At 32.9% G+C, this 26,449-nt stretch overlaps 1 protein-coding gene and 1 long non-coding RNA gene across 2 annotated transcripts; both read right to left on the minus strand.

The window, feature by feature from the left end:
* Positions 1–3,535: 3,535 nt before the first annotated feature.
* Positions 3,536–8,794, minus strand: LOC128239802 (perlucin-like). The gene is made up of 5 exons (XM_052956237.1): positions 8,687–8,794; positions 6,897–6,997; positions 6,025–6,124; positions 4,834–5,065; positions 3,536–3,648 (listed from the first exon to the last, which is right to left on the minus strand). The coding sequence occupies exons 1-5, from the start codon at positions 8,727–8,729 to the stop codon at positions 3,615–3,617; spliced, it is 510 nt and encodes a 169-aa protein (XP_052812197.1). The 5' UTR covers positions 8,730–8,794; the 3' UTR covers positions 3,536–3,614.
* Positions 8,795–23,424: 14,630 nt separating this feature from the next.
* On the minus strand, positions 23,425–25,615 carry LOC128240189 (uncharacterized). Its single transcript, XR_008262082.1, has 2 exons — positions 25,282–25,615; positions 23,425–24,796 (listed from the first exon to the last, which is right to left on the minus strand). It is a non-coding gene; the product is annotated as an uncharacterized LOC128240189 (long non-coding RNA).
* Between the last annotated feature and the right edge of the window lie 834 nt (positions 25,616–26,449).

Here is a 26,449-nt window from a genome sequence, read left to right on the forward strand (position 1 = left end):
GAAATGAAGAAGTTAGAGCAATTTTTCGGAAATCGAAGTGAAATCCACATTTTGACAAGTGCAATCCACTTTTTCAGACGTGAAATCCACTCATAACTCATTTATTTTTAACAAATTAATTTTTCTGTAGAACAGATAATTGAAAGGGCTTCATAATGGGTTTATATTTCAAATTTTATTCAAATTGATCCAAAAATAAGAAAGTTGTAGACCTATTTTGAAAAAAGATCGGAAATCGAAGTGAAATCCACATTTTGACAAGTGAAATCCACTTTTTGAGACGTGAAATCCACTCATAACTCATTTATTGTTAACAAATTATTTTTTTTGTTGAACAAATAATTGAAAAGGCATTATCATCGGTTTATATTTAAAATTTAAATGGAATTGGTCCAAAAATGAAGAAGTTTGATAAATATATTTAAAACTGATCTGAAAGCGTAGTGAAATCCACATTTTGACAAGTGAAATCCACTTTTCCAGACGTGAAATCCACTCATAACTCATTTTTTTTTATTTTTTTTAACAATTTTTTTTTGTTGAACAAATAATTGAAAAGGCATTATCATCGGTTTATATTTAAAATTTAAATGGAACTACAACAATAAGCATATTTATATCTAACAGCACAATAATTGCTTTTAGCTCGTATTAATCTGTGAAATTACGTAATATGTTTCCTGATGGCGTGAAAGTATTTAATGTGTCCTTTGTTTTTGTAGTGCACCATGTCACTGTGATAGTCCTTATGAAATCTTATGTCCTTCATTTCAATGCATTGTACACTTTTTCGAACAAGATTATTGATGCGTTTTCTCTGTGCGTTGAAACTTTTTTTGCTTAGAAATTTGTCTTTGAAGTTTCCCCTTTCTGTTTACCTGTGTATATTTTTATCATATTTTGCTATTGTTTATTTTGTGTAATTATTTTCCTTAACTGTTGTGAACATACCTTTTCATTATCTCTCATCATTGTAAACCAAGTTAAACATATGATTTCACTTGGTGTAACTTTGTTCTGTTGTATTTGTTTGTTTATTTTTTTATTTTTTTTTATGATTACGTACATGTATATCAACCAATGTACATGTATAAATAACCATAAATAAATGTCTGGCATAAACAAATAATACAAAACAATTCTCGGATTATTTATTAAATTTTTAATATTTTCAAAATTCGAAAGTAAAAAAGGGCCATGATTGAGGGCGCCTCCACGTGGTATGGCCTGGATGTGTATGGATATTGTGTTTATCATGAAAAAAATTAAACAATTATGCATACACAACAAAACGCCCTCACAATATAACTTCAACTTTCTTATTTTTGGATCAATTTGAATAAAATTTGAAATATAAACCCATTATGTAGCCTTTTCAATTATTTGTTCAACAAAAAAAATAATTTGTTAACAATAAATGAGTTATGAGTGGATTTCACGTCTCAAAAAGTGGATTTCACTTGTCAAAATGTGGATTTCACTTCGATTTCCGATCTTTTTTCAAAATAGGTCTACAACTTTCTTATTTTTGGATCAATTTGGATAAAATTTGAAATATAAACCCATTATGAAGCCCTTTCAATTATTTGTTCTACAGAAAAATTAATTTGTTAAAAATAAATGAGTTGTGAGTGGATTTCACGTCTGAAAAAGTGGATTTCACTTGTCAAAATGTGGATTTCACTTCGATTTCCGAAAAAATGCTCTAACTTCTTCATTTCTTGATATATTTCAATAAAATTTGAAATATAAACCCTTCATTAGGCACTTTCCAAAATGTATACAAAAAATAAAAATTACTAACTAATAAAACTGAGTTAAGAGTGGATTTCACTTCTCGAAAACTGGATTTCACCTCGATTTCCGATCTATTTTCGAAAAATTGCTCTTACTTCTTCATTTTTTGACCAATTTCAATAAAATTTGAAATATAAACCCTTTATGAGACACTCTCTAATAAATATACAAAAACAGAAAATTATTTATTAAAATTAATGAGTTATGAGTGGATTTCACTTCTCGAAAACTGGATTTCACCTCGATTTCCGATCTATTTTTGAAAAAAAAATGAAAAATTGCTCTAACTTCTTTATTTTTTGACCAATTTCAATAAAATTTGAAATATAAACCCTTGATGAGGCATTTTCTAATAAATATACAAAAACAGAAAATTATTTATTAAAATTAATGAGTTATGAGTGGATTTCACTTCTCGAAAACTGGATTTCACCTCGATTTCCGATCTATTTTTGAAAAAAAATGAAAAATTGCTCGAACTTCTTTATTTTTTGACCAATTTCAATAAAATTTGAAATATAAACCCTTGATGAGGCATTTTCTAATAAATATACAAAAACAGAAAATTATTTATTAAAATTAATGAGTTATGAGTGGATTTCACTTATCGGAATCTGGATTTCACCTCGATTTCCGATCTATTTTTGGAAAAAAATGAAAAATTGCTCTAACTTCTTTATTTTTTGACCAATTTCAATAAAATTTGAAATATAAACCCTTCATGAGGCACTTTCTAATATGTATATAAAAAAAAATAAATTATTAATTAAAATAACTGAGTTCTGAGTGGATTTCACGTTTTGAGTGGATTTCACGTGAAATCCACTGGATTCCTGTATCACCCCGCACCGGTAGTAATCGATTAAACCGGTTGTGTCGAATACTGCAATCTCCTGCGCAGTGATCGCCCTTAACAAGGGCCGCTTAACAAGTATCTCATCACCACATGATTTAATTTTGGTGGCGTTTAAACTTTCTTGAGAAACCTTTTTTAGCATTTCGGTAAACTAAACAAAAATATGATGACGAAGTTGAAGGTGGTGTCCCAAGGCGCCCCTTCTAGCCTAAAATCATGGATAGGCCACTGTGAAGAAAGTTAATTTTGATGTTTAAGTTCAAGTTTTAAGATTACCAGAAGTTGGACATACAAAAGTATAAAGAAGTATTCATTGCTGTTTGAAACTATATTTGCACCAAGCAATTAGAATCTGGGACGAAAATAAAGAAAATTGCTCCCATTTACACTTGCGGATCCGAAACTTCGGACTAAAAATTGCAAAAAGTCCTCGGGGAGTAACCCCCAAATCCCACATACTAACACTTTAAACCTATTGAAATTCAGTTATGCGGGAGGGGTGCAACTTAAAGGGTTACGCCCTCGCAGTAACGCACTCTTTAACGTTAAATCCTGGATCTGCCCCTGATCGATGTAGTATTATATATACTTAGTGATTTGTGTTATATATACACACTTAAGGAACAACGAAGACTTTCAAACTTAAAAGTACTTTAGATTAATGACACAGAGATAGTACTTAAGATAATTCGCAATATACACTGAGAAACACAGGGACAAGCCCAGTAGTCGGAAATTCAAAAATAAGCCGTGTTAAGGGGCACAAGGCAATGGACCAAAACGACAACGAACTATAGACAAAAACATATCAACATCACATACACAAATACAAACACTAAAAACAAAAACAAAACATGAACAGCAAGTAAAAGCTACAACACGTTTTCAACTCAGTGTGTATTTCGTTACAAATTAATACATGGATTTTTTTTATCATTTAAGCCATCAGTAATGATGTTCACTATCCAATGACTTCTGATGACCGTCCTTCGAATCTGAAAATGAATTTTATAGTTGGTTTAGCTTGTGTTTTGTGATAGATTTGATTATAATGGAACATTTATTTGTGAACTTATATAATACAACAGAACAGCCATGCCTGGTGTTTGTCTTAAGAAATGTCGAACGTCACAACATACTTAATTGTAATATACTGTATATTACAGTTAAAATTTATTGAAATATCATTGAACAGGAACTACGAATAGTTTGCATTTTTTTATGCCACGAAAAGAAGCCAAAGTACGCATTTTATGGCTTGTTTTAGCTACCGCCTTTTAAACTTTATTCAGTAATTTGAACGCCACTTATAACATATAACCACTCCTAAACATTGAATTACTTCATATTATACTTTATAAAATATTATCACAATCTTAAAAAAAAATATGGCTTTGGCAAATAAGGTCTGCCAAAGTCGAACGCGACAATGTTCTGTAATCGAGAAAAATATGCCTCTCTAAATAGAACATAGGGCCTACCTACGAAATAGGCGTCGACCTTATCGTTAATATAGTCAGTTGGTAAAAAAATAAGTGTGGGTTTTTATTTGTAGTTTAAAACCTTTCAAGCTTTAGATAGAATATTACTTAAACACCATTCTCCAATGATGACATTAACGTTTTTACACAAATACTAATAAAAATAAAATAAAAAACCTACATACCATACCTGTTTTTTTTTAAATGATGCAAACCTAATCAAACGACATTGACATAAGAAGAAAGCGGTTTCAAATGTAACTATCATAATTCACGGACACACCAACGCTACTTTGAGAAATTAAAGTATATTATTAAAGCTGCACTCTCACTGATTAACCATTTTTACAACTTTTTTATATTTTGTCTTGGAAATAGCAAATGTTTGCGTAAGTGTCTGCAAACCAATGATATAAGATTGCTGACAAAAAAAAAATCAGATCGTAGATTTTCATATTTCCGTTCGAAAAATAATGTTTTATGGCTTAAACCGTTAAGTAAAATGCTTAAAACATCAATTTTTGAACTTAAATATAAAAATCTGCGATCTGATTTTTTGTCAGAAGTCTTATATAACTGGTGTCTATGGATTTTCGCAAGAAATGCTCGTTAAAAGACAAAAAATAAAAAAAAAGTTGCCAGAACGTTTAATCTGTGAGAGTGCAGCTTTAAGTCAAATGAGTTTAGTTAAACACGCACGGGACTTCACATATGAACCCCTCCGGTCTCCCACAGGGTGCATCGTTCCACATGTAGTTCAAACCATCATACAGCCCAAGGCAACTTTCCCCCGTCCCACCGCTGGGCTGTCCTTGGCCCCAGTGCTCGTAACCGCCTTGTACGTACTCATTTTTCTTCACCCATACCCAACTTCCCTCGTGGACGAGATCGTAGGCCCCTAGCCAGAAGTCCTCCTGTCCGCTACCAGGTGCTGAAACATGTTCACATAATTATTATTATTATTATTAATTATAATTATTATTATTATGATTATTGTTATAATAATAATAATAATAATAATAATAATAATAATAATAATAATAATAATAATAATAATAATAATAATAATTATACCCAAACCTGACTATATTCATTAATCGTAGGCCACTAAGTCATTATGTACTCTGATAGGTGCTGATCACATTTATTTTATTGTTCTTTACCCAAACCTTACGATACCCCTTTTCGTAGGCCATCAACCAGAAGACTTCCTGTCTGCATTCAGGTGTTGAACAAATAAAACATGTTTACATTTTATAAGATTGTTCTTCACTTAAACCTAGCTTTCCTCGCAGATAATTAGGTAAAAGTCTGCCCACTACAAGGTGCTAATAATAGCATATTCACAAACATAATATGAACTAAGGCGCTGCCTCTACGGGCTTGAAGTGTTATTGCCGGAATCGTAGTTCTTTTATGAAACACGTGTTCTACAATACATCGCGACCGGCATTTTGGCCTCACGGGCCATCAAGAACAACTAGCTGTTTTATATAGACAAGTCGCAAAGTTTTCAGTACATGTTCTTTAAAGTTAAGCACAGAGCCTTAATTTATGAATATTCATATGGCAAGGACAAAGAGGCTTTTTTGAATGCGCTTTTCAGCTGTATAATTATTTTGATATCGGGTCTACAGTCCAGTTTCCAGAAAACCATTTTTTGAAGAAGTGAAAGAAACAGATCATTATTTGTCCATGATTTAATGAAGACTAGTATGATAATACAGGCATATCTCCATTGTTCGCCATCTTCCTTGCCACATAATTGCATGATCTCCCAGTATTTTGATTAGTAATTAAGACCATAGTGATATTCACTGTTTTTCACGCATACACAACTCGTGACCTATGCAGCTCTTTTCTATCCTTGTTCTACCAATTTGTACCTACGGTATTTGCTTTTCAACTCGCGTTCCAGAAACAACTGTTCCTCCGCTGATTCTACAGTTGCAAGCGTTCCTTCACCAAATCCGTACATGCCACAGAATGACTGAAGAAATAGGAAAAAAGAGTAGTACAACAAACACAACTTATGGTAGTAGTCTGGTGGTGTGTGCCCACCACTTACCTAACATATTCTGATTGTTAACACACACTTTGGCGACTATAATTTAATTGCTAGATTTTCATCTCCTCCGACACCCTCTTTTTTCGCCGCCCCTTAGGTTTTATTGACTTAAATAACAATGTTGAACTAGGATCTGTATCGGTCCGGTACGTTCCGGGAACGGCGTTTATTCATAGCTAGGGTGTCGATGTATAATATTCATATGTGAAAAAAGAGAACTGTTACCATCGTGTTTGTGATTGGATGAACATCTAGTAATTACAGTGAAATCATAAATATTCGTGGGCCATTAATTTGCATGACTTTCATAGGTTGGCTTATCCACAAAATCAAGGTTCCAACGAAAATTTAATCTTTAATTCTGAAATCATACTATCTATGTAAAGGGTAAAAATACATGTATTCACACTGATAAACATGGTTGCGGAATACAACTTGTACCTAAATCATCGTTTATTCTACCATTGATTAGTAATTTATATTGGCAGTAAGGGCAAATTTTCCTGGTAAAGTAAATTGGACACAAACAATGTTTTATTGAGTGTCCGATCATCTTACACACAACTTCCGTATGGAGATGATACATAACTTAATGAAATACGAAAAAGCAAGTATCCTTAGCAAAATATAATTTTAAATGTATATTGAACAAAAACTCCACCACCCAGTTCATGTCAAACGTAGAGAGACCTACCATTGCATCCCACCATGTCAGTTTGGGCGTGGCGAAAATGTGATAGCAGGACTCCCCAAACTGCATGAAGTCTATTGGGCATTTTGCACCTTGACTGTTCACTGGAATGATGACATATACATATATACATAAATAACCATACCATTGGCTTTAAGTCTTAAACACATTATACCTTTACCCATTCCTATAACAGGGTACTAGTTTTACTGTTTGTGCACTAGGCTTGTCCGTGTGGTTTTCATTGTACGTTTAATACTGAACTTCATCCTAGAATTATGTGCCTCCCTCTACGAGAGCTGAATACATACAGGGCCATTGTATTGCTTTACACTCATACACTGTCATACTCCACACTGGAGACCTCTTAGAGAAATGTTAAGTCGTTATTCTGCAAGACCCTCTCTGTCAGAGATGAATACCTTTAGTGCCATAATGGTACAATGGTTATTACTTCTGGATCCACTCGTACATTGTCCAACTATACACTGATGTTCTTCTGATAGAACCATTGAACCTTTTTTTCTAGCCCTCTCTACCAGAAATGAATACTTTCAGAACTATTATATTGCCTGAATCACTACAGTACTCTCACATACACTGTAATGCAATAAACTGCAGATCTATGGGAACCTTGAAGCCGATATTCTCCAATCCCTCTCTTCCAGAGATGAATACTTTTAGTGCCATAATGGTACATATATTACTTCCGGACACACTCCTACATTGTTCAACTCTACACTGATGTTCTTCTGAGAGAACCATTGAGCCTATTTTTTTCAAATCACTATCTATCCGAGCTTTATACTTCAAAGTTCATTGTATTGCCTACCAGACTTACTCATACACTGTACTAAACTGCAGATCTAAGAACACCTTTCAGTTAGTCTCCTATTCCTTTCTGCCATAGATAAACATTTTCAGCGTCATTCTGGTATCTACAGTACTTTTTGATCCACTCTTCCCTTAAGATTGCTGAGCCTTATGTCCAATCACTCTCTGCTAGAGCAAAATACTTCCCGATTCGTTGTATTGCCTTAGTCACTTCTACACGAACTAACAAACGGTAATGGAATAAACTGAAGACCTCTAAGAGAACATATCAGTCATTATTCTCCAATCCCTCTCTGTCAGTGATGAATACTTTCAGTGCCACAATGTGACATACATTACGAAACCACTCATTCATTTTCATAAACTACTACGAATATATCTGAGCCTTATTTTCCAATCACTCTTTGCCAGAGACGAAGACTTCGAGGTTCATTGTATTGCCTAATAGACTCACTCATACACTGTAATACACTAAAATGCAGATACTAGAAAACCTTGAAGCCGTTATTCCGAAATCCCTTTCTGCAAGAGATGAATACTTTCAGCATCATATTGGTATTTACAGTACGTACTTCTGGACCCGCTGATTGTCATACAGTACACTGAATATTTCTGAGCCTTATTTTCCAATCACTCTCTGCCAAAGATTGATACTTTCTTTGCTATTCTGGTATCTACAGTACTTCTGGACTACACTGAAGAAAACTGAACCTTATTTTTCAATCACTCTCTACCAGAGGTGAAGACTGTCATTGCTATCAAAACGCCACAGGAGACCCCTAACCCACTCCATTTGTTTTGACAATAAAAACACACGTTTACTCATCTGCCCCCCCCACCCCCACCCCAACCGCGCAAATCGATAAAAGTATAACATATCTGGTGTTTCATATCTTGTTCACATAGTGTATATTTTCATAAATATTAATCAAGTACATGTAAATAAAATAGAGCCTTACCTGTAGCAAGGAGAGTAAACGCGAAACAAAGTAAGTTTATCATAACTGTAGCACCTAATTAAACACGAATATATTGTAATGTGATGTAATGTTAATTCTCTCTCAAAACTTGACTATTTGACATACGCACATATATTTAAAACCTTATCAGCTTTAAAGGCGTCCAATTAAGGTTGGTGCAAATATTTGTTCTAGTTTTAATTTATTGTCATTTTAAACTTATTTGACGTTAATGATCAAAACAAAACAACAAAACCATTTGATTTATGTACAGATAAAATGAAATATAGCCTTTGTAAATTGGGTTTTGAATAGCTTAGAGGCCAAGAATTTCCCAGTTAAAAATAGTGCCAAAATATCGCTAATAGTTCTATTATCTGTACACAACTCATATGATCTGTTTGCTTTAATAATTTATATTCAACTCAAATGAGTTAAACATAATAAGGCATTAAAACATTTTGTTTTCTTTGCATGAACCTATATTGTTCGCTTTTAATTGTACTCAAATGAAAGTAGTGAATATCATTGAATTATATAGACCAAGGGCTGGAAGCGAAATGGTTCTAAGTGGCATTGTATTAACAAGCTGATAGAATCTTGTCGCTTTCGACCCCAATAAGCACTTAACTGATATGATAAGGATGACAAATAAACGAGTTAGACACAATCAGACCAATCAGTTTAGTTATATATTAGACGATCCATATTCTAAAATGAACAATTTACATTGTAACTTTAAAGACGACATTTGATATTCGACAATAATAATAATAATAATAATAATAATAATAATAATAATAATAATAATAATAATAATAATAATAATAATGATAATAATAATAAAAATAATGATAATAATGATAATAATGTCCTTATTTAGAGAAGGTATATACACATTTTGACATAATTACAGGTTGAGGTTCAAGAATAACAACATCATATTTACAATGTGGCCTTCTATGAAGTAAAACAAAGAAACAAAAACAAAATGCCATTGTTAAATCATTAAACATCGGCATAGCACTTATATATTCGTATACAAGAACTATTGAATGTTTTGAATAAAATTATTCTATACAAATCATGTTAATCAAAATAACAATTTAAATCAAGTCAAAATACGTCATGTACACGCCGACAGAAACTCAATAAAACACACCAATTTATACAGTAGCTTCTTATTATTAACACATATATTAAACGATGGTCATGTTAAACATTCATGTTGGACAAGGAATATACTTAAAATGGCTTTTAACGTGGTCAATCAGCACATTATATTGATGCAATTTTACCCCAACCTGAAGAACCCCTCGTGCGTTCTTAATAAAAAACAACGTTTAATGGCCGAAGGAGTAATTTACTTTTTGACACCGGTTGGTCAGTTATAAACAAAAAACATGTTTTAACAAAAACAAATAATGGTCAGGACCGGATCACAGTAGCCTTAACAGTAACCAATATCCTGATGAAAGATACATAGTCCAAGGCCAACCAAACACAACAGACCATACATATAACGCTACATAAGTCATACTTATATACAAATTACATTTAGTCGAGGCTCCGTCGGATGTGCAGCCTTAATGTTACACACAAATTAATGATATGAGTTCTTTCCTTAATACATATTCATAAATGTCACTCAATGACTAAATACTGATAAAGGACAAATTTAAGATCAATGTATGAGCAGATAGATCGATAAATCTTATAAAGAAATGTATCAACATTAACTATTATCGCCTGCAGGCTTTATTTTTCTTTCGTTTGTGAAATTTGGTGTATATATTTGTATGTATATAAAATTGCGTTTACTTTATTATTAACAAAGTGTTTGTGTGATCTTTTGCTACCAATTAAATCGAAATGAAAACAACATCACTTCGAAGAGGCGTGACAATTATTCTCGGAATAGTGTGTGTTTGTTCATTAATTTACCAGGTCTATTTTGTGGATTCTCCTATACGGATAAAACAGTTTACTGAGAAAAATAATCAAGCACTACATAAAATATATACGGATTCCTTAATACAGCATATTACTAAACAATGGAAGGAAGCAGAAAATACCGTCGGAAAAGATCCAAGCATAGACTCGAAGAACATTGTCAGAAAATATCCAAAATTAAAAACTATGAATGTTATTGAAAAATATCAAGATATGGAAACTAAGAATCTAGGGAACATTGTTAGAAAAGATACAAATATGAGCATTGAAGAAATAACCATAACAGATCAAAGACTGGAAACAATAAATGTTATGGAAAAACGTACAAGTATCCATGTAAGTGTCAATGAGTTAATGGATAAATTGAGATTTTCACAACCGCATGATTCAATTGATGCAAAGGATATATCATGGTTAACCAGTAAGATTCCAACAAAAGGAAGCGTTGACGAACAACCCATGCGTAAACAAAGCGTAAATGAAGACAGCTTTCTTAAAGTATACGTATATTTCTTTTCACACAATGACCCTGGGTACTTACAGACATACCGCAAATACTACAATGATACCACAAGCAAGATATTGGATCTACTGCCTAGAAAGATGAAGCAATACAGGTCAGGTGATAGATGTATTATTTTACGACATAAGAATAACACAAATTAACTAGACATATATTTATTCACATTTTCCATAAAATAATTAATTGACTAGAAATATATATTTTAAAGACATTATACTAAAATACTGGAATGTTCATAATACTGGCATGGCACATTCTATTACAAACATATTATGTTTGCATTGCACATAACAATAGTAAATCGATAAAAAGGAAAACATCATAGGAACTGTAATGTGGAGATATTTGATTACAATGTTACTCTGCTAGGTTATGCCATAGTCAGAGAATAGGAGGAACAACCCAAAGCGGCACGCCAACGACATGTGGTAACCAAATAAAAACTAATGCCTAATGCAGTGGTTACGATAATGATTTGCGTAATTATATCCTTTATCCATATCCTTCACAATTTCCGCAAGCTTCAAATTCAGCAAATTCCTCATAGCCAAAAATTAGGGGATACACGGGAGAAACCAAGTGTTAAACTATTCGGGCTTAACCCTGGCCCCTGGCCCCTAATTACATTTCAATTGTAACCAACAGCATTTAATGGATACATTCCGCCAATAACCTGCACGATTCATCCTCCCAACCCAGGTTCAACTCCATGGTCAAGGGAGATAAATCCTTAAATAAATTACTAGAATGATCTTGCTAGGTTTATCCATAGTTAAGACCATCATATGAATGGCAACACAAGTCAGAAGCATGCCGCCTATAATTATCCGCCACAGCAAATTTGTGGGAGCACTTCTAAACAAATGTATTATTACTTTGATGATGATGATGATGATTATGATGATGATATAGCTGTTGTCATCATCATCATCATCATCATCATCGTCGTCGTCTTAGTCGTCGTCGTCGTCATCATCATCATCATCATCATCATCATCATTAGCATCATCATCATTAGCATCATCGTTATTGGCATCATCATCATCATCATCATCATCATCATCATCATCATCATCATCATCATCATCATCATCATCATCATTATATCAATCTTCATCGTATATTTCTTCTTCTTAAGGGACGTTACATTTGTCTGGCCAGAGGCATGTTTCCTCAACGAATGGTGGAAGGATCAAACACCATCTACACGCAATACTTTCCGACAAATTGTTAAAGGTAATTAAATATTATCTGAATTTGTTACGAACTTTTTGTAGTAAATTATTTATCTTAAAGAAAAGCATAGTTCGCGAAGCTTAAAGTTGTGGAATTGGACATGCTTTTAGCAGGCGGGCAACCAAATTTGGCGTTACGTTTGAAAAAATATCAAACTGCAATTATTTCAGAGGGACGGCTTGAGATAGCGCCCGGGGGCTGGGTGGTTCCAGATGAGGGCACTGTTCCCTACACCGCTTATATTGACCAGTTATCCGAAGGCAAGAATTGGGTGAAGCATAACATTGGTACATTGACGGATATCTCTCTTGACCTCGATCAGGTAATTACAACGAAAATGCTATATATGTTGTGTTTTTAATTGAAATGCACTTAGAATCGTATCGTTTTCATTTCTAGAGCCTATCTTTTATTGACATGAACTAAGTAAATTCGGACTGCTCTCCAAGGAAACCACAAAAGCTGTGAATATCGATAGTACAGTGAAAACTACAGGGAAAAGCCCAGTAGTAAAAAATACGCACTCCCGGACTCAGTTTCTGTAAGACTGTGTACGATAACAACATAAAATCTAAGTCAGGGGCGACAATTTATGGCCTTCACACGTTACCCACAAAATTGATGTGAATATTGATAATATTGCTGTCATATCGACTATGATTATCATGAGTTTGGCATTTGTTTTTGAAAGAACATATGCGTACCCTTTGTACTGGTAGGGGTAGGTAATCCAAACAAGTGTTTTCATAGTGATATGAAACCATGTAAACAAAAAAACTTTAGGTTTAAAGCGTGTTATTGGCTTTTAAGTTTCAGAGTTGATTTTAAATGATCAACACTATTCAAATGTTATAATATAAAAGTCTTTAAATACTTATAATAACAAAAGTAATTATGTCGATTCTGTGAGCATCAAAGTTAAATGCTTAAAATAAGTAAGTTCATGACAACCACGTCGTTACGTACCTTGCTTTGTGGCATTATGCACCATCGAGTGCATTTTGCATAATAATAAACATGAGGCTGTTATACTATTATTCATAATATATTTGAATAATGAAAAATATATGCTTTATCTTTCTGTGGACCAAGAAAGGGGATGAGGTAATGGAGTAATATGTAACATATCAATATCTACTTCTAAATACAAGAAATTTATATTCACATTTAATGCGTTACAACCACTAAATGCAACAGAGAAAAACAAACAGCAACATAATTAAACAACAACTTAATTAGCAAACGGTTTTCCAATAATAAAGTCCAAATGTAATCTCTGAAAATAAATGTTCCAGCACTGTTGATTTTTTTCCCTTTGATTTTACCCTCTACAGAGATAAAATAACTTCCCTTATTATATAAACCAAATAACGTTCATGAACGCACCTCAAAACTCACAAAGAGCTTCTTTACCTCTTTGACACGAGTACTAAAACATATTGTTTATTTCAAATAATTTCTATTCATTATATTAAAACATAGTTTACTTCATCTAGGTCGCTTAGCAGGAAATCAGGTTAATTCATCCATAAAATACTGAATTTTGAATACATCAGGTCATTAATGATTTTGTGTTACATATGCAAATCATAGTTCACAGCTTATAAGTGGATACTTGTATACTACCTACACGTTTGAAGATCAACCGTGTACTTTTCACTGTTTAATTGTTATTTGTATTTCACGTTAGTTCGTAATGTTTGCTGGGTCCCGCTACATGCAGCGACATTTTGGAGTGCGTCAAACTGTTATAAAACGAATGCACTCTGGAATCAAAGAGTTCATGATGCAAAACCAAATGATGAACTTCTGGTGGCGACAGGATTGGGATACGAGTGGTGAACACGACACTTTCGTGCAAGTGGGTAGTTTATTACTTAATACTTATCACTATTACCACTATTATTATTATTATTATTATTATTAGTATTATTATTATTATTATTATTATTATTATTATATTATTATTATTATTATTATTATTATTATTATTATTATTATTATTATTATTATTATTATTATTATTATTATTATTATTAGTTTTATTTAATTGTAATATACAAATTCTTCACAGTAAATATATAGCTACAACTGTATCTCAAAGTATATATACAACTGTATTTATTGATGTAGATGTAATTTACAGCTATAGCTAACACAAATGACATTACAAATTTAGGTTTTAATTGATTCTTGTATTGCTTGTTAAATTGGTTTGCTTTGCACACACAAAACCCCAAACATAAAACGACAATAACTATTCTGTGAAACTGCAGGTGGAACCTTACGATTGGCTTAGCTTTGCAGACAGTTGTGGCCCGGATAGAGAACTATGTTCAGACCTTGACCTTGGCATTGATGTTTCGTTGCCGGACCTGGACTCCCCAAAGGTCAACGAAACTATCAAGTTACAATATAACTCTTATAAAAGCCTAGACGACTTTACGACAAAACTTGTGAAACAGCTTCACCTGAAAAGTGCTAACTTCAAACATGAAAGTGTTCTACTTCCTTTAGGTGCATCTTGCATATATTCGACAGAAAGTGAATGGGACCTTCAATACAGAAACACCAAAATCATAATGGACTATATCAACTCAAAACCAAAATTCAAAACAAACATTGCGTTTGGTACGATGAAAAATCTATTTGATGACATAAAACCGACCAGCAATAAAACCGATTTACTGTACCCTGTGATAACCGGGGACTTTGTGCCATATGCAAACGATCCTTTCTATTGGAGTGGTTATTTCACCACTAGACCCTCTCTGAAAAGACTTGGTCGACAAGTACAAGAGTCGGTGACAGCAACAGAAATTTTCCTTGCTTTGGCTACAATGAATCTTGCTCGTTCACCACAAAAACGTGCTGAACGTCTTAGAGTTTGGACGAAAGAACTCATTGACTGTAGGCATGAAGTGAATATATTTCAACACCATGATTCTATTACCGGAACATCAAGGGTAAATGTCATATCAGACTATGAAAAACGCCTATCGAAAGCATTTGAAAAATCCCAAAGCATATTGGCTAATTTAGTGAGTTTGCAAATGTCTGGAATAAAGCGGGAGACGGCTTATTCCTCCGTGATACCTTTAACGTATGGAAAGCAAAACGCCTTCACCATCAACTTCATTGAGACGAATAAAACGAATATTGTTTTACAGTTTGTAAACTCCTATCACAAAGCTAGGCAACACGAGGCAACCATTGACGTAATCCTTCAAAACAATAGACGTATTGGTTTATTTGACAATACCGGAAACAAAGTGAAATACAGAGAAGAATTTATTTCCGAAAACAAGCGCAGACTATCTTTCGAACTAAATCTTCCAGCTATGGGATGGGTTATTTATAACGTGACTAATAATTTGGGTTTGTTAAAGTCAGAATTATCGTCAAAAAGTGATGAAAATAGTGTGGACATTGATTCAAATAAAGAAAATAAGGTGTGTGAAAATGCTTTTATTAAAGTAACATTTCCCTCAACAAAAGATTCCAACATGATTCTGTGTAACAAAATCGATGGAGTTTGCATCACTTTGAATGTTTCGTTGTTGTATTATAATGCCAGTGGTGGGGCTTATACAACGGGTATAAACGGAACTATTACCAGACTTAAGACCGATTTGATTTACGAGACAAAATTTTGTGCCTTTACATTGAGGGACAAACAAAACACGATTGTGTTAAATGCAAAGTTTGCAAATACAAAAGGCCATTTTGGAAAATTATTACAAATCAATATAATATCCCACCTTCTCAAATTTGATAACAAATTTTCTGGTGATCTTGTTTTAAGCATAGTGACGGAATTAAACAGTACATTATATACAGATACAAATGGATTATGGTTATCTAAACGAGTGTTTCGGAAGCAATTAACCTTTGGTGCTAGCGTGTATCCCATTTCATCATTTGCCGTTCTTCAGGATAAAGAACGACGGTTGAATGTATTTACAAATTCCGGTCGTGGTGTAACAAGTCCCAAGCAGGGCACGTTCGTCGCTTTGGTTGATAGAGTGGCGCAACTTAGAGAGTGTGCGCTAAGACAACAAGTTAGGGAAGATAAGTTGGTGAAAACAAGTTTGTTCCTAACTGTTGAGAAACGAACTACACCAAACATCAATGACAAAAGGTTGACTACAGAGAGCGTGATTTTAAACGGGTTAGTGCAGCAACCAGTTTATGCATTTCTCTTAGAAGAATTTCCGGAAAATACACCGTCTTATTACTCGTTTGCAAATAAAGACTTCGGCAATTTTCCGGAGGATGTAGTCATTGCTAATTTCAAAGTACTATGGAACGAAGAACCAGACGTTCAGGGCCAAAAGCCACTTGCAATAAGCGTAACGTTATATCGCTATGCATGTTGTGACAACAAGGATCAGTACGTTCATGTTGACCTAACAAAGCTCTTCAGTTTAGATGGTACACTTGGGTTGTTTTCATGTAAGGTACAATCTGGAAGTGTTTCCTTGGATTTGTCTCAAATGTGTCGTGTCAGTCTGCAACAAGCCGAACTGGTTACGGTAATAGTTACTCTAATTGATACGAACTACAATTAATTGTTGATATGATTACGCGCTGTTCAAGATAAAAAATAAGTGGTTTTACCAGTACAATAATGATAAGACAATTATCCTAGACACTAAATACATTTTGCAAATGTACAATATGTGACTGCACTGAATGATCTTTTTCACAAAAGTTAGAAATATCGTCGTTATAACGTTGATTATGTGTAGTTTATTATTTTCAAAATAAATATTTTCATGGTTTAGTGAAGAAATTTATTTTTGAATTGACTCGAGTTAAAATTGATATTTATGTAATTTGTATCCAGAAAACACGGATATCTTTTGGATATCACCAAAGGAGGATTCTGGTTTAGATTTTGTGACTTTAACATTTAAACACGACAACAGTATTTATGTCGGCTGCTGGATTGGTCAACGTAGTGTCCATTGTGTTATTGATCATGTTTTTGTTTTTTTGTTTTTTTAAATAGCGATATTTGCAATATAATCAATGCGCCTGTCAATAATCATCGTTTCTGATACTACTTTAATTCATGGCCACCTTTGACGTAATTAAATAATTAACCAGTTTTATACAAATAGCTGCAGCTAAAAAAACTGTCAGCTGTATTTTATTGTCAATAATTAAAATACTACTACTACTACTACTACTACTACTACTACTACTACTACTACTACTACTACTACTACTACTACTACTACTCCTACTACTACTACTACTACTACTACTACTACTACTACTACTACTACTACTACTACTACTACTACTACTATTACTACTACTACTACTACTAATAATAATAATAATAATACAGATACTACTACTACTACTACTACTACTACTACTTCTACTACTACTACTACTACTACTACTACTACTACTACTACTACTACTATACTACTACTACTACTACTACTACTACTACTACTACTACTTATAATAATAATAATAATAATAATAATAATAATAATAATAATAATAATAATAGTTATAACTTTATTAAAAGAAGACACATTAACACATTTACAAACATATCATTAAACAATAAAATATTTTACAAGCAAATCATTCAACACGCATTCTGATAAAACTATTGGTATGTGAATAAGCATTAAAACACAATCGACACACACACACTTATAATATAATAAATAACATTTTATTAAAAGAAATAATGTAGAAGTAACAGAAAAACTCATCATTGATTGAGCGCAAGATGTTTTTTACATTTCTGCTTCAATCCTGCCAAGGAAGCGATATATTTTTACATAAAGAGGAATACTATTTCATATTTACATTGCATTATATGAGAACAAGTAAGAACCATACATACTTGGAAAAATTGTGTGTATATCTTATTTTGTTGGCCAGTTTGTCATTTTGGTATCGCTCTTACTGTCAATTACTATTGGACTTGTCCTTATAGATCGACATTATCAGTATCAAACGGTAGGTAAAAACACCAAACAAAATATACAGGGGAGGAGGATATATATCTTTTATTTGTATATTTTACCGCATACCACATCGACATAATAAGATATGTCTTACAAAAATAATGGATTAACAAAATAAATTCTTAAATGTTAATTTAAATACATGAATTGGCATTACTACTCGTGCATTGATAACTATACAAATCATGTTTGTTATAATTATGTACAATTATAAACACATAAAATTATCAACTCACAAAAGAAAATTGAGTAAACGCTTATGATAATCTGATAATTGCATGTACATGTACTTTGTATACTGTTTACTTCTTGTTTATGAATGTTGGCTCCATATTACGCGGCAAATCAAAGTCTCGATGTCTCAGAAGAGGACACATAAAGTCACAACACATTTCGTTATAAGCGGAACAAATGTTTACATAACGGTGATATCAAATATTGATGTTGCCTATATTATACTCTTCATGCTTCGCCCATTGGCTCTTCCTCTTCTATTGGCGAGATTCGATTGGCATTGGACGCTTTCAATACTTCAGTAAAATTCCTTTCTAGCCATGAACCCAATACGTGAGCAAAATTCCTTTCTAGCCATGGATACAATACGTGAGTAATATACCGTTCTATGCTTATGAACGTTGGAACTGATCCCATGGCTCCGTAATCAAATTATCGAGGTCTTAACACACACACGCACACGCGTGCACGCGCGCACGCGCGCACGCACGCACGCACACACGCACACACACACACACACATACAAAATAAAGTCAAAGCTCTTTAAACATTGAGGCGAATGAATGCTGACAGAAGATTAATTTTAAGTCGTGTTGCCTAGTTGTTGTCGTGCTGTCGAGAGCTTTGCATTCTCTCCAGTCTCGAATAGATATCATTCAATATTACCGTAAACTTTCTTTCCAGCCGAGCTTCCATTCTTTACAGTTTCGTGTCAGAGAATGTATACATGTTCTGCACGTTGATCTTTTCTAAAACATGTTTTATCGGTGTAACAATTGACAATGACTGGTTGCTAGCACAACCACCATGGACCATTCCAATACACGCTAGCGATTTATCCGGTTGTTTATGAAACACTAAAGAGCCCGAATCTCCCATTTGAACAAATGATGCAGAATCCATGCTTGTAACTTTAATCTGTTTGTGCAGTTGTATGGGATATCTCCCCTCTAGATTATAAATGCATGCTATTTCACGAGCAGAGACGCTTTCACGTTGAAGAAAAGCACTTGAATCGGTTCTACTGCTAAACTTCCATACTTCAACGTCACTGTCTGTTGCAAGTTTTGTGAAGTCTTCTATCACTCCAGATTCGTATACCTTACTAACTTATCTTTGTGAACCTACATTTGCAAAGCAAATATATTAGTTTCAACATTTTCTATTAAAAAACGTATGGTCGGATAAGTAAAAGCTCTTATAAAATTTCCATTGAATAAATGAAAAAACAACAACAAACTAATGACATGCATTGTGTTGCAAAGTATGTTTTGAACGAACTTAAGTAATACATATTGGTACCTTTAGTGGAAAGTCTTGCAAAGTTGTATTGAAACAAAGTAAAAGACTGTTATTGTTTGAACCCAGAGTATATGATATTTTAAATACAAAACAAAGTGTTCTTATTGTTGAGATTATTAACATATATAACTTGTATAAAATTACCATTTTGTGGAAACAACTTAATATATATCCGGAGAGAAAACATAATTTATTGTTTTATGTATTACTTAGCAATGACAAGTTAAAGTCTAATAGTTAAAGCGAATTTGTTCAAGTACTATCTTGTTTCTAACTTGTAAAGCAAACGACATGGAAAGGCAACCAAAGTATTTCTTTATTGTATGTAATGAAATATGTACAATGAAAACCATCAGTTAGTTTCGCCATGTTATTTCATCGTATAAGAATTATTGTTTTGATCAGGCAAGTATAACTCTAAAACATAGGTAAGTCCGGTACATATCATTACGGGGACGTAGGCCATATTTCGCTCACCAAATTATAAAGTAAAGAAAACAAATTTTACAACAAAATACTTAAAAGCATTTGAATAAGATATGAAAATGACAACTATTCAAACTTTGTGAAAGGTCGATGAATTGGGGTCGACGCTATGCTTCGTAGAGGGTTAACAGTACTGTTCAAATAATTAGAAAAACACGACCGTTCCCATTGTTTTTGTACTGAACTAATATGACAAATATTATTACTAGGTGTGGTGAAAATCGGTTCGAAAGTGTGGTCATTCGAATGTCTAAAATAACCCAAACAATACTAATACTTAATCTTGTGACAAACGTTTGACCCAATATGATCCATAATTAGACCTGCAATTTTAAATTTAATCAGTAATATCCCTTGCTTTTACATTACGTATTGTGTAGAAACGTGGCAAATACTTCATTTGGAATAAAAGCATTGTTACCGGTTAAAAATCTTTAAAAGTAAAATTGCAAATACATATACTCGTATAAAACGTTACTATATTAGTACAACATTTATATGTTAGTTCAGACATATTCAAATAAAGTTTGAGTTCTTCAGTTGGTGAGCATGGAAACTTGTTCAGTTTTCTTGTTGAACTTAAGGCGACCGAGCTTGTTTCTGTAGTTTTTTATATAGGTATTGACATTAGGAGCATTAATAAAATATTTTATTGTTTTGGAAATCCGGCAATTGTATTGTGCATATTATTGCAAAAAGATTTACATTACAATCAGACAAAATCGTATTGTTCAGGAGTAGAATTCAACTTCAAATTTAATAAGATTGATGTAGATTGATGTATCTGATCGGATTGCATGAAATGAATTAGCAGCATATACAATGAATATACAATGAATGAAGCTAACAGTGTACCACCATAAAACTAATTTAAGGTGCATAGTATCTATAATACTATTGGTCGTGGATAGATTTTTTAAACGAACTGACTGACAAAGTTGAAGTTTAAAATATTCTTAAATAAATGAAACTGAAAAAACGTTCGGACATATAGAGTGAGTGTAGACCTCTTCCTTGTGAATCGAATCCAGTAACAAACAAACCTATCAAGGATTATATCAACTGCTATTGAACTGTTTGCTCAAATGTACTTTGTACGTCATTAACCCTGAATAGTGCTATGACACAAAAACATGTTAAAGAAATACGATTTCAATTGATTTACAATCAATTGCATACACTAACTATTATGGATGAAATGACGTCTCAAATGGCCTTACAAAATGTGAATGATGTTTTTTACTAAACAGCCTTTAAGACAACCTGCAGGAAGAACCGGATTTGTACTTAATATGTATAACGCAAAAGTTTTAGAATTCGAGGACATTTGACAAAGAAGTACTCGTTTAAATGCTTAAAGATCCGAAAAATACGCAGTCGATAGGTCGCAACGGCCAAGTCGGAACGAATTAAAATGTAATATATTCTAAACGAAAATAACGCATTTCGAAATAAAATACAAAGGATTTACGTAACACAAATAATTATGAATGTATGAACAATCAATGGAATAGTATGGATAAATCGATTTTGTATAATGATTCATTAACGTTTAGAATCACATCCGTATTTGATAGATAACACTAAAAAAACGAATATATAGGTATGCGTTTTTATAACCTCAGTTCTGCACTCCTATTTCTGAGTGTCGTGTTTTAAATGACAGATGAACATACGTTTTTGTAAATAAAATTCCTTAAATAATTATAATCATAGTTCTTTTTCAAAATTGAATATTTAAGGAATGAATTGCGGGGTTGATGTCATAATCAGGGTCATGAACGCAATTGGGTTGGTCAAAGTGTGTGTAGTCCGAAGGATTTTATACCCTCCTCCATTCATTACATAGACTCCACACACTTTGACCAGCCCTAATTACTTATATTTACACCAATAGTTCATTATTTCATTCAATAATTGTTAAAAAATACTTCATTTTATTTAAGAAAACCTTTCAGCAAACATTTCTTACCCATTATGTAAATAGAACGACCCGACTTTAACCGGAAACATTTTTTTTCAAATGACGTCACAATAACACGGAAAAAGATCAACCACTTGAAATCACTTTTAAATGTAATATTGAAACACTTATGGCAACAATACATTTAAAATATAATAAATTAACACTTTCTAAAATGTTGATTTATATTTACGGGACATGCTGACACAATACAAACAATAACAAGATCAATAGTTTTCATGTATATTGTTACGCGATGAATTGCGATCCGAACATATCCGAATATGTTGCGTTTATCGATTGATAAACGCAATTTCCGAAAGGCAGTTCATTTAAGGAATGGAAGTTGAGGTGTTAATACTTTCTTATATTAACCGTTTTTGGGTGTTTTATCAACATAAAGGATATGTAGTATTTTGGGTGTTAACGTAAGGAAAACGTGTATGAGTAAACACATAGCATGAGCATGCTGAAGAAAATATATCGTTACGCAATGGTCTTGCATTATATCAACTGTGTAATTTTAATACAAAAAGCGTAATCAGAATAAATTATTCATTAACAGTCTTAAAGAATTGCAAGCTGTTTATTTAACGAATAGCTATCATTGTACTATACGAATCGATCTACATCTTATTTAAGTAGAGCAGGAATAACTTAAAGAACATCCGATGTGAACTACCGATACTTTGGGTAAGAATGTCATAAACTGTGGGTATGAAAATCGGGGCTTGCAGGATTCCATTTTACGGAACCGAGGTTTAGGAAGTGGGCATGTTGGATAAGTAGAGCAAATAAAAGCATAATTTTATAACCTATTTTACAACACTTTTCTTTTTATAAAATTCTCATTTCGGTAAAGTGTTCTGTACAAACTTCCCTAAATACATTAATTTGCAGTGATAAATGTTCGCTTAATGTTATAGTTTGGAGTCATTATCATCAAAATATTTTTAATTAGCAATGCCAAACCAAAATTGCAAATTGAATTATGAGAAGTTGTCACGTTAATCAGCAAACCACAAGTAGGACACCAGTATAAATTAAACCTCCATCCGGAAGACTTTGGTTTAAACAGTATTTATTTTTTATAACAAATAAACATTTACAACATACACATATAATATATAGAATTGAGGAGAAATCCATAGGCTTGTATGAAACCTCTTTTCTAGGAAGACTTTCATGTATATGTTTCTAATAACTACACTTAACGAATTATTTTGAGAAGAACAAATTAACATGACGTTTAATTATACTACCCTTCGTGTTTCAGTTGTTACGGATTTCGCCTACTAACAAGTTTACCACGGCTCAAGCCCCGTATGGAGATGGTCTGATGTTGCCGGTTGTTGATTCGTGTATTGAATATTACTCTTGAGTTGTGCCCCCAAGTCCCTCATCTTACATCAAAGCCTGGACCCGCCAATGTTCTTAAAATATACCTTCGGTATCCTTTAGGTAAAACTTGGCTTGTGTTGTTGTTTTTAAACCTGAGCCTTCAAAGCAGGGCAAGCATGTTTGATATGTGTGTGGTGATTGACGTCTTCTACATGGGTAGAAATACGGATTCTCTAATATTCAATCTTAATTGTGAGCATCAGTGACAATTGAAACGAACATAAAAACAACACGCACACAGACCGCATGGACAATTATAACATTCTGAAACTATAGATTACATAAAATCCCCTGATAAAGACAAAGTATTATAACATAACATAAGCATCATGGAAACACAGTTATAGCCAAATAGTATTAGTTATAAAGTGGAATGAACAAAAGCATAATGTTTAATCATTTTCATCCAAAACATACAATGGAAATACAAGGGAATATAAGCTGACATCAAAATAACGAATTATGTTTTAAGAGGCACAAGGATAAAGCCTAACTTACAAAAATACACATATTGGTTAAAAATCATTTACAGTACGTACTAGTTTGATATTTATACAACTATTGTACAAAAAAACTGTAATCAAACTTGCTGATATTATTTACATTGTATGCATAGTTCATGCTTGTTATGTTTTCTGTAGCAAACTACTCCGACATATGGCTTCCAATTACTCTTCCAATGGAATAGAACTCGTCTCAACGTTTATTTACATACAAATAAAATGATCATAAAATGTAGAAGTTCTTACCAAAGTTAATAACATTTCAAATTATGTCCTTAGATTTTTTTAAACAACTACGTAAACCTCTTATACAACACGAAAATTTCCTTTTTAACACGAGTTCATTTGAAGATATAATATCCACAACAGGTGACTTAAGACAGTATACGGACAATCGACCGAGAACGTCTATTTCCAAGTTTCCGTCTGGCTCAACATGCGCCTCTTTTATTCCTTTGTATGACAACTTGATATCATATCATTACAGAACTCAGTGCGACTTCGAACCTGAAGTTATTAAACATTATATATGAAATGTTATCATAAAAATGAAAAACATGAACTTGGACATTGCCTTGTCTGCTTACTTATTATGATATTGTATTATCCAAAACTGTCAACCGATATTAAAACAAAGGTACTACATTAATCATGAAATACTGTTTCGTGTTTAACACTTTGTGGACGATATATATCCATACAATACATATATTTCACGATGTTGGAATTATCCTATGTAATCTGAAAGAAAATAATTAATCGTGTGTATTGAAACAAATTCATACCGTCATGTGAATTAACCATCCCTACTCCATAGTAGACAAGCAGTTCAAAACTCAACTCTATAAAGACACAACGGTGAAATAGATGGTAGAGAGAAATACTCCAGACAGGCATACCATGCTATAAACAGAACATGAATACATATGAAAAAGTACATTATCATTTGGAGTATAACTATCGGTATCATAAGACTGACAAAAGCTACCAACCATCGACAGTAAAAGTCTCTACCAGCTTTTCTTCCTGATCTTTGTTCGCCTCTGTGATGCCTTTGGCTGCCAGTTCCGCTTTCAATGTCCGGGTGTAGTCTAAGTAATCTCTATACATATAAGATAAACTATTACCATAGGCAGAGTATGTATGTATTTATCGAAGCCCGAAGTTGTTGTCAAATGTCTAAAATTAAGAATTAACTAAAACTTTACATGTACTAAACGTAGGCCGAACTTGATACGCAAGTTAAAAAATAGAAGGTATACTTTAACTATACAGACATAGTTCATTACTAATAGGAGCTTCTGAAATCACCTCCTTGCCTTATTGAGGATGGACTCGCCATATTTTGCCTGCATAGTTTCGTTAATAATAAACAGCTACAGGTCACTGATACTATCGAGATATTCTATCATAATTTAAGCTTTGTTTCAAATGAAACGTAAAAAAGCAAACTGATTGTATATACAAATATAGTTATTATCTTACTCCCTAAAATGTGTCCTACATTCTTTACAGTATACAATTCCTACATTTTGTAATTATTATTTAAATCAAACAGTATATATAGGTAAAAAACTATTACAATTATAATACGTGTTAAACTAGTTGAGCCCATTCACGAACTGAGAGATATTATTTGGAGACCACTGAACGGTATATTTAATTAGAGCTACGTTGCGGTTGGATGCTTCAGTGCTCAACAATGTTAACTGTCACAGCAATTGCGAAAGGGAAATTTATTTATCCACACTAAGATTAACTAAGATTCACTAAAATGTTCACGTGATACATGCATTAATTCGTCTGAGTTTCAATTAAATTCATACATTTATTATTGTCGGACTCATTCTAAACGTTTCTAAAGCAGCTTAAATTCGGACAATAAAGATTTCTTAACAATACGTTGACTTAGCGGTATATATTTGGGAAAAAGTTCCATGATAATATTACACTGTATACATTTCTTTGCGTGAAGGCAAATCCATAATTCAAATGTTATTTGTGTTTATAGATGCAATTTCCAAATTTTAGAAATTTCCAAAACATGTCTTTATTATTCAGCACACAAGATATAATACCTAAACGGACGGTAGGTACACACACAATAGAAATATTTCACAGGAGTATTGTAATCGGATGCTCAACGCTCGTCCGTTTGTG

Source organism: Mya arenaria, chromosome 7 (assembly GCF_026914265.1).
Source record: "Mya arenaria isolate MELC-2E11 chromosome 7, ASM2691426v1".
Lineage (NCBI taxonomy): Eukaryota > Metazoa > Mollusca > Bivalvia > Myida > Myidae > Mya > Mya arenaria.

Coding starts and splice junctions, on each gene's coding strand:
- LOC128239802 (XM_052956237.1), bottom strand. CDS start 8,729: ATGATAAACTTACTTTGTTTCGCGTTTACTCTCCTTGCTACAG. Junction 5,066..6,024: donor CGAGTTGAAAAGCAAATACC/GTAGGTACAAAT, acceptor AACATGTTTCAG/CACCTGGTAGCGGACAGGAG. Junction 3,649..4,833: donor GGGTTCATATGTGAAGTCCC/GTGCGTGTTTAA, acceptor ATTCATTTTCAG/ATTCGAAGGACGGTCATCAG.